At 42.4% G+C, this 12,653-nt stretch overlaps 1 protein-coding gene across 1 annotated transcript in view; it reads right to left on the minus strand.

Annotated features, from left to right (window-relative positions):
• Positions 1–12,653, minus strand: part of ELL (elongation factor for RNA polymerase II) — a 55,546-nt gene that overhangs the window by 25,395 nt on the left and 17,498 nt on the right. The window contains exon 2 of the mRNA XM_070943565.1: positions 2,130–2,177. Within this exon, the coding sequence (XP_070799666.1) occupies positions 2,130–2,177 (48 nt within the window). The remainder of the gene's footprint in view (positions 1–2,129; positions 2,178–12,653) is intronic.

Consider the following 12,653-nt stretch of genomic DNA (forward strand, 5'->3'; position numbering starts at 1 on the left):
GGTCAAAAACTCTGCAGAGTAGAACATCAAACACCTGTCTGCCCTCAAAGTCGGATTAATAAGGTAGACTGTCTCTAACCGAGGAGTTTTCTTTTAAAAACGTTTTCATCAGACACTCCACAAACCTGCCCAATGAATTCAGCACTGATAAAGACGGATATATAAATCTTTCCAAGTGTATCACCGAGGCCCTATTCTTCTTCTTTTAGGCCTCTTTTAAAATCGTTAATGTTTTTAAAGCAACAACACTTAGGCTGAAAGGATGGATGACGCTTCCCAATGACTCTCGTCCTCCCAGGGAATGAAGGAACAAGCAGAACGAGCAGTCCTTCAAGTTGCACAGAGCAACTACTAATCAGGGTGTGCTCCCTCTATGGCTAATAGATGGCTGCCTTTTGCAGGGGTTGTTTTTCCATCTTCCCAATCCGCACAATCAGATCATCCTGAGCTGCTTCAACCAACCCTGTTTCTTTGATTCCCTTCTGGCCTCCTTCTGCCCCCTTCTCAGGGAAGTACAATTCATTAACTGCTGACAGAGAGAGGCAAACGGGGGTCATATGCCTGCACTCACTCTTCTGAGCCCCACTTGGCAGAGCTCGGTATTCAGCCTGCCACCCAGCCGTTTCTCCCTTTAGGAAAGCCAAATTAACTCCCGTCTCATTCACCTCAGGCTACCATTACAGGTGAGCGACTGTTCTTCCAATTCAAAAGCTCTGCAGCTTGGGGTTTATATCCATGGTTAAGTGTCTAGTCAGGTTCGCAGAGGTTTTTTCCCCCCCTCCTCTTCCTCCATTTACTACTGTTATCCGGACCACACAGTTTCATTTTAACTGTAGCACTGCAGAATTTAAAGCAGATAAGCTTAAAATAGCAGTCAGCAATTTTGACAGTCTCTGGCTTTCTGGATGTGAATTCCCTCCCACATTTGGCAAGATGTTTACCAAGTGAAGCTGCACCAGGCTATGACCTGTATCCATCCCTGCATCTTGACTCTTAAGTGGTCATACTGAATGATTAAATGAGAGCCACAAAGGAGGAGGAGGGCAGGTCACCCAATTTTGGATCTTTGACAATTCTTCTGGGTTGGGGACACCTCAACCGTCTCAAAGGCTGCCAGGTTTACACATATACAATGAACGCTTCATCGTGACTGGAAGAGGCAGTAGGAAACCACATGTTACTGGGCAAACTCAGAGTTTACAACTTGTTTATGCACAAAGGAAGAGATAAGCATCTTCTTTGCCCACCTCACAGTCTCCATGTGTGAGGCAGAAGGAGGTAACTACAGTAGGAAGAGATGTTGAAGGAAAGTCCCTTTCACATACTATTTAATTACCTCCAAACTCAGCAGTTTAACTGTGAAAAACTGTGCAAAGTTATGTCATATTTTGAAATTCTCTCTTACAATCTTAAAAAAAAAAAATCTCAACTGGCTGCTTCATGACAGCTTGCCTGCTAGAGCAGGGGTCTCCAACCTTGGCAACTTTAAGCCTGGCAGACTTCAACTCCCAGAATTCCCCAGCCAGCAAACTGGGAGTTGAAGTTCTGGGAGTTGAAGTCCGCCAGGCTTAAAGTTGCCAAGGTTGGAGACCCCTGTGCTAGAGCAACTATTTAACTTACTGTCTATCTAAATTGTTGAAGTTACTTATCAGCCACAAGCCCTGTATTGTTTCTGATTAGAGGTGGGCCCATCCTAAACAAATCTGGGAAGGATCAGTGTTCGCTGTGATACACATTTATAACCAGTGGAACTTTTAATATTTGAACTGTAACATTAAAAAAAAAAGTTTTACAATTATTTAAATGAGTGTATCCCAAGCTAAGTAGCTTTACAATGTGTGGACTTCAACTTCAGAAGTTCCGGTCATTATAGTCATTGCTGAGAGGTTTTGGAGTTGAGGTCCCTGTATCACAAGATTGCCAGAATGGGAAACACTGATTTAAATGGTTTATTAATGCATACTATTTAAATAGTGCAGATATATTTGTCTAGTGTTGCTGTCTTTTATTACATTTTAACAGATTTAACTTGTGTAGTGGAAGTCACATGGATTTTAAAAGAAAAATACAAATGGGCTTTCAAACATCCAGTAGATATTTCAATCATCAAACACAATCCTTCAACTTACCCCTTGGCTTCCTTGAAACTGGATTGATGGCTTCAAACCCACAGAATCCTATACAAAAGGGGAAAAATATAGATGAGTCACAAGACTTGCTAAGCATTAACAGTGATGTTATTCCCTTTGAGCTAAAGCAGACTGAATAATAGATTGGATAGCTATTAAAAAAAAAAAACAGACTCATTCTATCAATTTTAAGAGCTTTAAAAATCTCTATTTTTTAAAAAAATGTAACTGACTTCTGTTTGTCATTGTTATGGGTTCATGTATCAGCCACAAAGACCAAATGGAACTTTCATGTACAAAGAGATTTATTCTGAAACATCAACTGCCAAAATAAAGCAATAGGAAAGGGATGCGTTTTCTTCACAATGTTTTCCAGTAATACCTGATTGGCTGGCTAGGGAATTCTGGGAATTGGAAGTCCACATATTTTCAGGCTGCCAAGGATGAAAAACAATGATCTAAATCAGGGGTGTCAAACTCAAGGCCCGGGAGCTGGATCTGGTCCGCGGGGTGCTTAGATCTGGCCCGCAGGGCTGCCCTGGAAACAGTGAAGGACTGGCCCGCGGTGTCTCTGCCAGTGGAACAGAAGCTCGCGAGGGCTCTGGGCGGCCTTCCCGAGCTCTGTTTTCATTGGCAGAGGGTTGTAAGAGGCAGTTGCAGGCGAAAAAGGAGCTTGGGAGCCTGTTCTCAGTGGCAGAGCACTCAGGCCACCACAGGCGCCCCTGACACGAGTGATGTTGAGCTGGCCATGCCCCTGGTGCCCTCCCCGTCAAGCACAATCCTGATGTGGCCCTCAATGAAATTGAGTTTGACACCCCTGATCTAAATGGAGACTGCCCTGATTCACTAGACTTACATTTATATTAGAGAAGCTGCCCATTGCATCAGAGGTGGGTTTCAGCAGGTTCTGACCAGTTCTGGAGAACCGGTAGCAGAAATTTTGAGTAGTTCGGAGCCCCCATCTATTCTCTGCCTCCTAAGTCCCAGCTGATCGGGAGGAATCAGCTGGGACTTGGAGATTTTGCAGTATCTTTCCCCCGGAGTGGGGTGGGAATGGAGATTTTACAGTATCCTTCCTCTGCCACGCCCACCAAGCCACATCCACAGAACCAGTACTAAAAATTTTTGAAACCCATTGCATTGCACTATAAACCTACCCCCATTGGCCACCAAAAATCATTCTCAGCCATCCCCATTTAATTATTTTCAACATTTAGCTTTGCTCCTTAAGATCTAATAGGAAAAGGATGCTCTGTATCCTTTTGCATAAAACCACCTTTGCAAAAATCAGGAAGACCGAGACTCAGAGACTGACTTTCTTAGCAGTATTGCTCCCTCTGCACCAGTCTGCCCCCGAGGAGAGATGCGTCGTTCCCCCCTCCCTCGGCCGCCAACTGTTGATGTTTTCAGAGCTGACAAAGCAAACCTCTTAAGGCAGCATATGAACTCATTCAACAGGATACAGGTTTATTTAGAGTTTTTAGTAGTTTTCTCATTAGTTTTAGGAATAGATTTTATCTTTTTATTTCTGCTTTATCTTGTAAGTTGAAGGTTTCTCTCTAATCGGAAGAGCACATGTGTATACATTCTGATAACTAAAAACTATACATTTGCTCTTATTGAATAGAAGCAAACCAAAATGATGCTTAATTTTCAGCACACGTCCCACACAGTCTTTGTTTCCCCTTCAAGCTTGTCTGTACTAGCTCAACTTGGATAAGTGGGGATCTGCAACTATTGTCAGTGCCAAGTCACAATAATTATTAGGAAGGCTTCAAAGAAAGACTTCCAAAGTTGTAGCCTTGATGTGTCTCTAATACTCTACTCAAGAAGCAATGGATGGAAACTAATCAAGGAGAGAAGCAACCTAGAACGAAGGAGAAATTTCCTGACAGTTGGAACAATCAATCAATGGAACAACTTGCCTCCAGAAGTTGTAAATGCTCCAACACTGGACGTTTTTAAGACTGGATAACCATTTGTCTGAAGTAATGTAGGGTATCCTGCCTAAGCAGGGGGCTGGACTAGAAGACCTCCAAGGTCCCTTCCAACTCTGTTATTCTATGATCTACTCAGCCTTCAAGGACCAGGGATTTTTTTCTTCCTACATCCAGCTTCTCCCTATCATCTGAATAAGAAGCAGTTCTGGGATATTAGGCAGAAAGATTAGAAAAAAAGTTATGTAAAAATAAAATCTTGACTAGCAACTTTGGCAAAAGTAAAGATAGTCCTTGACTTACAACCATTCATTTAGTGACCGTTCAAAGTTACAACGGCATTGGAAAAAAGTGACTCATGACCATTTTTCACATTTATATGATCATGTGATTAAAATTTGGATGCTTGGCAACTGGTTCGTATTTATAACAATTTCAGTGACCCGGGATCATGTGGTCACCTTTTGCAACCTCCTGACAAGCAAAGTCAATGAGGAAGCCAGATTCACTTAACAACCGTGTTACTTACTTAACAACTGCAGTCATTCATTTAACAACTGTTAGCAAAAAAGGCTGCAAAATGTGACAAAGCTGACTTTAACTATTGTCTCACTTAACAACAGAAGTTTTGGGCTCAAGTCGTTAAGTCAAGGGCTACCAATGTTTTTGAGGCTACTTTAAAACTAAGACCAGAAAGGAGTATCAAATTCACGATGTAGCACCACCTACAGCAGACCTGCTATCTACCAGCAGCTCAGCAAGCCTCGAGGGAGCCGAGAGTCTCTGGCTTCATTAGGAGCTCCTCAGGTTATGCAGGCTCATGGGTCCCCCTTGAGATGCTGCTGTAGCACAGCAAAAGAAAGGAGCTGGCAGGCTTGCTAGGAATAGCGGCTTAAGTCATCAAGTGTTCTGTCCTTGCAAGGTAATAGTGATTATTTCCATAACTGCAGGGAAAAAAAATCCATCAGTAGAGAGGCCTTTCTTTTCTCCCAGAGAAAGAAATCACAGAACCCTGTCCATCCTTCCCGGCACAATAAAAGCTAGTTACCTCTTCTAAATTTAAATCTAGAAGCTAGTTGAAATATATCTATTGTTCAATGTCCAGCCTGCCCTGTTCCATTTGCTGACGTCTCCCAGGAGAACACCTGATCCAGGTCTGGAGCGCATAAGGCCTTCACCACACTACCAGGAACGTGGGATAGAAATAACACTGCGCTTCCTATCACTCACTGTATGCTAGCAATCATATATAAATGCTCAAGCATTTTTTCCCCTGTTGCCTAGTAACTTTCAGATTAGGGACCTCTTCCTCCAGTGCACTTTATACGAGGCTCTCTTTGAAGATAACTTGAAGCTTCAAGTGTCCAAAGGGCAGCAGTCCATCTGCTAACTGGGGAAGCAGATTTAGATATGGACTGCTGATGCTATACAGGAATCATGCTGACCGTTTTCCAATTTGCTTCCTGGTCCAATTCAGAACACTGCTTAATACCTCTGAAGATACACAGTCCAGCTCTTTCATTACTTACAAGACTATCTCTCCTGACAAGAATCGGTCTGTCTCGGCTGTTCTTGCAAGAAGGATCTGCTGAGGATTCCCACGCAGTATGAAATGAACGGAGGGGGGGCTCAGTATGTTGTACCCTCACCGGCTGCCCCCATGCTTTGCTTTCCAAAGTACAAAATGTCCTGAAGCTCCTGACTTTCAGGAAGATTTTTAAGAGTTGGCTACTTCATTGAGTGTCGGCACTAATTAACTTCTTTTGTAGTTACTGATAGCAGAGAATATTTGCAGTTTGTTAGTTTGCAATTTTTCAATTACCTTGTGCAGATTTGGTAAATGTACGTTTGCTAAGTTGTAACCTGCTTTGAATCCAGAGAAGTACGTGAGATATAAAAGGGGGTATGAATATACAGATAGCTAAATTGGACATCCAGGTATGAGGTCACTGCTGTAACAATAGCAGACTTATATGCTGCTTCACAGTGCTTTACAGCCCTCTCTAAGCGATATACAGAGTCAGCCTCTTGCCCCCAACAATCTGGGTCCTCATTTTACCGACCTCGGAAGGATGGAAGGCTGAGCCAACTTTGAACCGCTCAGAATCGGACTCCTGGAGTGAGCAGTGAGTTAGCCTGCAGTACTGCACGCTGACCCCTGTGCCACCAGGGCTCTTCTATAACCCCATGGAAGTTTGTACATAATTACGTGGATTGTGTACATATGTTTACTTCTCTTCTGTCAAGTTCTCATCATACATTAAATAATAAACAAATACCCTGTTTCCCCGAAAATAAGACCCAACAGGTCCTAACATGATTTTCCAGGATGCTCATACTATAAGCCCTACCCCCAAAATAAGCCCCAGTTAAGATTGTCAGTCAGAGGGATGTATTTAGTACTGTATTTCCCCCACAAATAAGACCTAACCAGAAAATAAGCCCTAATGCATCTTTTGGAGCAAAAATTAATATAGGACCCAGTCTTATTTTTGGGAAACATGGTAGAATTCTCCCTCTTTTTCCCCCTCCGCAGGCTCTGCCAAGATGCAACTAATGAAGAATGAAAAGGCAGAGCCAGGAGAAGCCATTTGCAGAGATATTATGGCCTGTGAAGGCACAGGTTTTTCCTCCGTGCGTTAATAAACTGTTTGGTTCTTTGGGGGAACAAGAGAGATTCAAAATATCCAAAAGGCTTCCCGGGGCGTGCCAGAGAAAGGACCCAGAGGAGAGAAGGCGTGAGGTCAGATGGCAGGACAAGAGCATACTAATAGGCACCCTGGTTGCTCATCAGCAGACAGCAATCACACTGCTGAAGTGATAATTAGCCAAGATGCAGCATTTTCCACTACATGCAAATAGGAATAGCTGACAGCTTTTGTAGGATACCTGGATAATCTTAATTTAAGAATGGGAATAGATCAGATGGGCCAATCTAGAGGAACTCACCAAAAGGTATCTGCTTACACATGCAGGAGTGTAATACGAACATATATAGACTTTCTTGCACTGAATGCTTCACTCATGAGCAGGGAATTAAGCCAACAGGTGAAGAAAATGGCAGCCTTCTTCATCCCCTTTTCATAACTGATATAAAGTAGCATAAAGATATGTGAGTTTTAAATAAGGAGAATCTATTCTTTACACTTTTTAACAAGAGCAGTCCTAAAGGTTTGTTTTGATTTTTAAATAGAACCTATCTGTAACCCTTGAACAGAGTCTATGTTATCTGCAGTAGAGATCAGTAAAACTTTCTGATTCCAACAATCTAACAGCAATAAAAACTTCTCAGTCCTGACATCATAAAACTTATTTTGAAACAGAAAACTTGGGGGAACAAACAGGAATGGGTCTTTAACTTGACTCTGACGCTGATCATCCATTTTGGGCTGAGCATATGGTCAAGGATACAAGATTCATTCTCAGGGCGTACCTGCCTATCTTGTACCTGCTAGGAGTTTTGGCTCTCCAATACATCAACTCAGCTAGTTGCAATCTGCCTATGCTTAACAGCTTCAACAGCTGAATTAGCATAATAAAAAGTAAAGTAAAAGTAAGTAAAAATCCGTTTGCCTTCTTTTAAGCAACAGTAGTTGGCTTACACTGGATTTGCAATGAAATACTGGTCCAAGTTTTTTCTTCCATAAGCAGTATTACCAACCCAAATATTCCCCATTTAATTTTTGTTTCCTAAACAAGTATTCTGTGAATTTCTTAAATCTCATTCTATTATATTCAGGCTATTTCCAATTTATCAAGGTAGTCTAGAATAGTATTTCTACTCACTAGGATTTTAGCTATCCCATCAAATTTTATGTTATCTGAAAATTCAAACAAACATTCCTTCCAGCACTTCATCTACATCATTGATTAAAATATTGGACAATTCAGGATTGGTTTTTGTTACAATCCATGCAATCCCTCTCTCCAATTTCCTCAGGCTTTGCATCTGATCGACATACCGTATTTTTCGCAGTATAAGACACACCTTAGGGGAAGAAAATAAGGAAAAAGCTGATTGGCAGGTGGATCTGCTCCCGAAATACCTCCAATTCACCCAGAGGTGAATTTTAGCAACAGGTTCCTTGGTTGTGAGCTCTGTGCCTTGCTTTTTTTCCTGCCTCTGAAAGCCTCCGAAACAGAGCTTCAGAAAAAAAAGGCTCTGAAGCTCTGTTTGGGGGCTTCTTTTCTGAAGCTTCGTTTCTGATGCTTTTTTCAGCCTCTGAAACCTCAGATACTCATTTGGAGTATGACGCACCCAGATTTTCACCCTCTTTTTTGGGGGGAAAAAGGTGCGTTTTATACTCCAAAAAATACGGTACATACACACAGAGGTAGTCATTGACTTACAACTGTAATTGAGCCTAGAATTATAGCCATAAGTCATGGAGGTTGTTAAATGGTGGCCACACAGCGTTTTTTACAATCTTTTTTGGAGGTGATTGTTAAGCAAATCCACGGTGTTTAAGCAAGTTCGTTTTCCCCAATGAGCATTTCTTGCTAGAAATTGGAAAAGTGGGATCTGGACCAGAACTGTGTTCTGAACTAATAAAATAGCTTTGCTAACCTAACGCCCAGGAGACATTTGGGACTACAACTTTGTAGACTAAGTGGGCACACACGTTGATATACAAGTAGTCCTTGTGCTTGATGACTGATCGCTTAGCGACCACTCAAAGTTACAATGTACCTCCCCAGAGCTACTTACATTACTCATTTTCAAAGTTCCAACAGCTGTACCCACAGCTGCACATGCAGTCAGTCACGTGTTCCATTCGGGGCACTTGGCAACTGGCCATTTGCAGCATCCCATGGTCATGTGACCAACTTTCAGCATTTTTGACCGGCTTTCACTATGTACTTCTGTTTCTCCTGGAATTCTGAAGTAATCTGCTTCTGAAAACTGACATTTCTTATTGGTTATCTCACGTTAAGAGGGAGGCACAATTCTCAGTGTTTAAAGAGCAGCCTGGGTTCAAGACTCAAGCCCCGTGCAATGGACTGAACTCCCGTTCCTCGCCCCAGCTCCTGCCTTTACTCCAACCTTTCTTCTTCTCCTCCCCTTCTCTTCCTTCCTGTTTTCTCCTCCTACTTCCTTCGTTCTTCCTCTCCTTCTCTTTCCTACTTCCCCTTCTCTTCCCCCACCCCTCTCTTCTTCCCCCCCTTCTAACCTTCTCCTCTGCTCCTCTTTCTTCTCCCTTTTCTTCCTCTCCTTTTCCCTTTCTTCTTTCTCCTCTCTTCTCCCTTCCTCTCTACTCTACAGGGTTCCTCATCCCTGATTGAAGACTTACAATGAATTTGCAGAAATGGCAATATATTATTTACAGCTTATCCACAATTCTAGTTCACGTTTACAGGTTGAGTCATCATCTGTGATAAGATTAAGGTTTCCAGAAAAGAAAGCATTTCTAAATGGGAAAAGGGAGGTTGGTGTTTTGTTTTGTTTTTTTACTTCTTATCAGATTATTTGGTTATGAGCTGGTGCACTTTTGAACTACGTGTTGCTTACATTGACTTTCTCATTCAGGTCTAACCATGCATACATGCTCCACAAAGAAAGCCTAAAACTGGCCCCTAGGAATTGGCAAGACAGAAAGTAATAATTCTGGAGGATTAAACTCTTCGATGTGTTTTGAAATCATTTTGGTTGCGCAGCAAAAGAAATGCAGAAGCAGGTTAGCAAAATTGCACATTACAACTCAAGCAAGTTAGCATTTTGCAAACTTAGGGCTTGCAAAACAGACAGAAGGATTATTTCTTGTCCCAAACATACAATCTATGATACTTTTTTCCCCAAAATTCAGACAAAGCCAAACTGGCGGCAAGGAGAAAACCCGGTGCCAAAGAAGCGAGACCTAGAGCATTATTGCAGGCTCGTGTGTAAACATCGGTAGCTTAGGGTACGCAAAATGTTCCATACTTGAAATGCTTTGAACCTGAAACACTCTATTCTGGATTTAAAACAGTCTGTTATGATCATATTGGAAGGGTCAGGCATCCCAGAAATGTTTTCAGTCTTACAGACTTCAAAAAAAGGTTGTTCCTACCTTAGCAAAAGTGCTCCAGGTCTTATTTTAAAATCAGAATGTTTGGAACAACAGTGAAATTTGATCGGGCCGAAATAACTATTCCTAACGTGAGTGAGATTGGTTCAAGCATGAAACATTTCGAACTCCAAATGTATTGCACACCACCAGTTAACCACAACACGAAGCTCCTGCAATAGCAACTGTTTGTTTTAACGGCACGGCTCCTCAGATTAAAAGCTGTTCCTCAACAAAGCGGCGTTTAAAAACAAGGACAAAGACAGACCTGGGACTCTATGACCAAGCACTGTCTAGACTTCACTGTGTGATCTGATGGGTGGCTATATTTTTATTTGCCTCTATGTGCAGCTACTCAATGAGCAATTCCGAAATCCTAAGCACACTAACCTGGACATAATTTGCATTGCAAACAGTGGCATTGCTAGAGTCAAAACCTGGGGTCCAACTTGAAAATGGCAATTGACTGGGGGCAGGGAAAACGAGGCAACAAACAACTCCAGTATCAATGGTTAGGCCAACATAGATTTCCTCCAGGCTGATACCAATCAATGTAGCATATAACAGAATCAAATAATAACCACGTAACTATGCTATAAAACTATTGCAATTAAAAATGTAAAGGTTCCCCTCGCACATATGTGCTAGTCGTTCCCGACTCTAGGGGGCGGTGCTTATCGCCGTTTCAAACCTGAAGAGCCAGCGCTGTCTGAAGCCGCCTCCGTGGTCATGTGGCTGGAATGACCAAACGCCAAATGCGCACGGAATGCTGTTACCTTCCCACCAAAGATGGTCCCTATTTTTCTACTTGCATTTTTTACGTGGTTTCAAACTGCTAGCTGGGACAAGTAACGGGAGCTCACCCCATTACGCAGCACTAGGGATTCGAACCACTGCCAACCTTTCGATCGACAAGCTCAGTGTCTTAGCCACTGAGCCACCATGTCCCTTGGGGTTTTTTTTTACATCCTCCCAAATTCAAATTACGTCCTCCCAAATTCACAGCTAGCAGCACCGTTATCTGAACTTGAAAGCTTAGCAACCAGAGATTACAGGACACAGTTCCTTGATAAGATAGTCTTATTACAAATAGTAGAAAACTCACAATCAGATCAATTGTGAACTAAAAGACATAACCCAGGTTATCTGCAAGGCTATCTGGGATGAGTCCGAGCCTCTTGAAGGCTCTTGAAGAAACTGACAATTGTGGGATTCCTGTCCTTTCCAACTGGTGAGCAAACCAAAAGTTGAGCTTGCGTAGGGAAGAATACTTATTGAGTATGAAGAATGTTCCTGCTTGCCTTGAAAAAGATAGACAGATGCCCTTCAATCAAAAAAGCTATCTCTCAATCTCTTAAACAGTCTCCAGTCTTTTCTTTTTGGGGAAAGTTGTTGAAATAGAGGTGGATCTGTAACCGCAGAGAACCCTGGAAGAACCTGATTATCTGGATGACCCTTCCAGATATAAGGCTGAGTCCACATTTGACTGACTTTTGGATGACCTGGATTGGGATCAGAATAGGGGAAGTGTGGCTGTCCTTTTCAGGCTTCATGTGACAGAAGTCTCTGATCCTTGTCAATGGCCTGTGAGGGTTGGATTCAGAGGAGGTTTTTCCTTCTGAGTGAGCAGGCCCTGTCAATGGTAGTAGTAGGGAGTGAGTAATTAGGCCAGAGGGCCTTCTACCATGAGATGCCTTCAAGCTAGTCACTTCTGCTTCTCTCCTTCATAGAGCCACTGGGTGAAGATATCTACCACCATGGAGTCACCAGTATGCACTCTTGTGTTCTGCATTACATCTCAACAGCAGGCTCTCACTTATCCAAATCCCCAGGCCTTGTGAACACAGAAACAAGCAAGCTCTGGAGCTGTTTGATACAGGTTTATTCAGGCTGGACAGGAAATACAGTTATCCAAGTGCCCAGTCTCCGTTGGGTCTGGATGAGGGCAAACAGGCTTACATTCAGTTCCCACAAGACCCAGTGGTTTTGGACAAGAAGTCTTCTGATTTCACGGTAGTCTACCTAAACTCATAGCTCCTGCCCAGAGGGTCTTTGCATATATCCATTCTTTGGGTCAGTTATAACCTTCCTGATTCAAAGAAAATGCTCACCATCATTTATACACCGATATCTCATGTGGACTACTGTAATATGCTCTACATAGTGCATCCCTTGAAGGCTACCCTGGAAGCTTCAGCTGATTCAGAACACAGTGGCTCAGAGCAATTATACTGCTGGGTGGTTTTCGTATATATTTCTATTGCTTTAAGAGTTTCAGAGATTACCACACTGGTTCTGATTGTTTTTTAAACACTTCACAATTCTTGGGGTATCCTTTGAGATTGCCTGCTCCCAGGGATTTCTGCCTGTTCAATACAAAGATCAGAATTGTGGAAGCGAAGATATTCCCTTTGACACTTTCTGGAAGGAAAAGTTAGACTTTAAAGAATGATACAAAGAGCACTGATGCCTTGGAGTATTGGAGAAGATTTCTGTGAATAACATAGACAGTCAAGTAAACAAACTAATGGATGATTGAAATA

The sequence above is a fragment of the Pituophis catenifer genome, unplaced genomic scaffold (genome assembly GCF_029215685.1).
Source record: "Pituophis catenifer annectens isolate HBS135680 unplaced genomic scaffold, rPitCat1.0.hap2 SCAF_1, whole genome shotgun sequence".
Lineage (NCBI taxonomy): Eukaryota > Metazoa > Chordata > Lepidosauria > Squamata > Colubridae > Pituophis > Pituophis catenifer.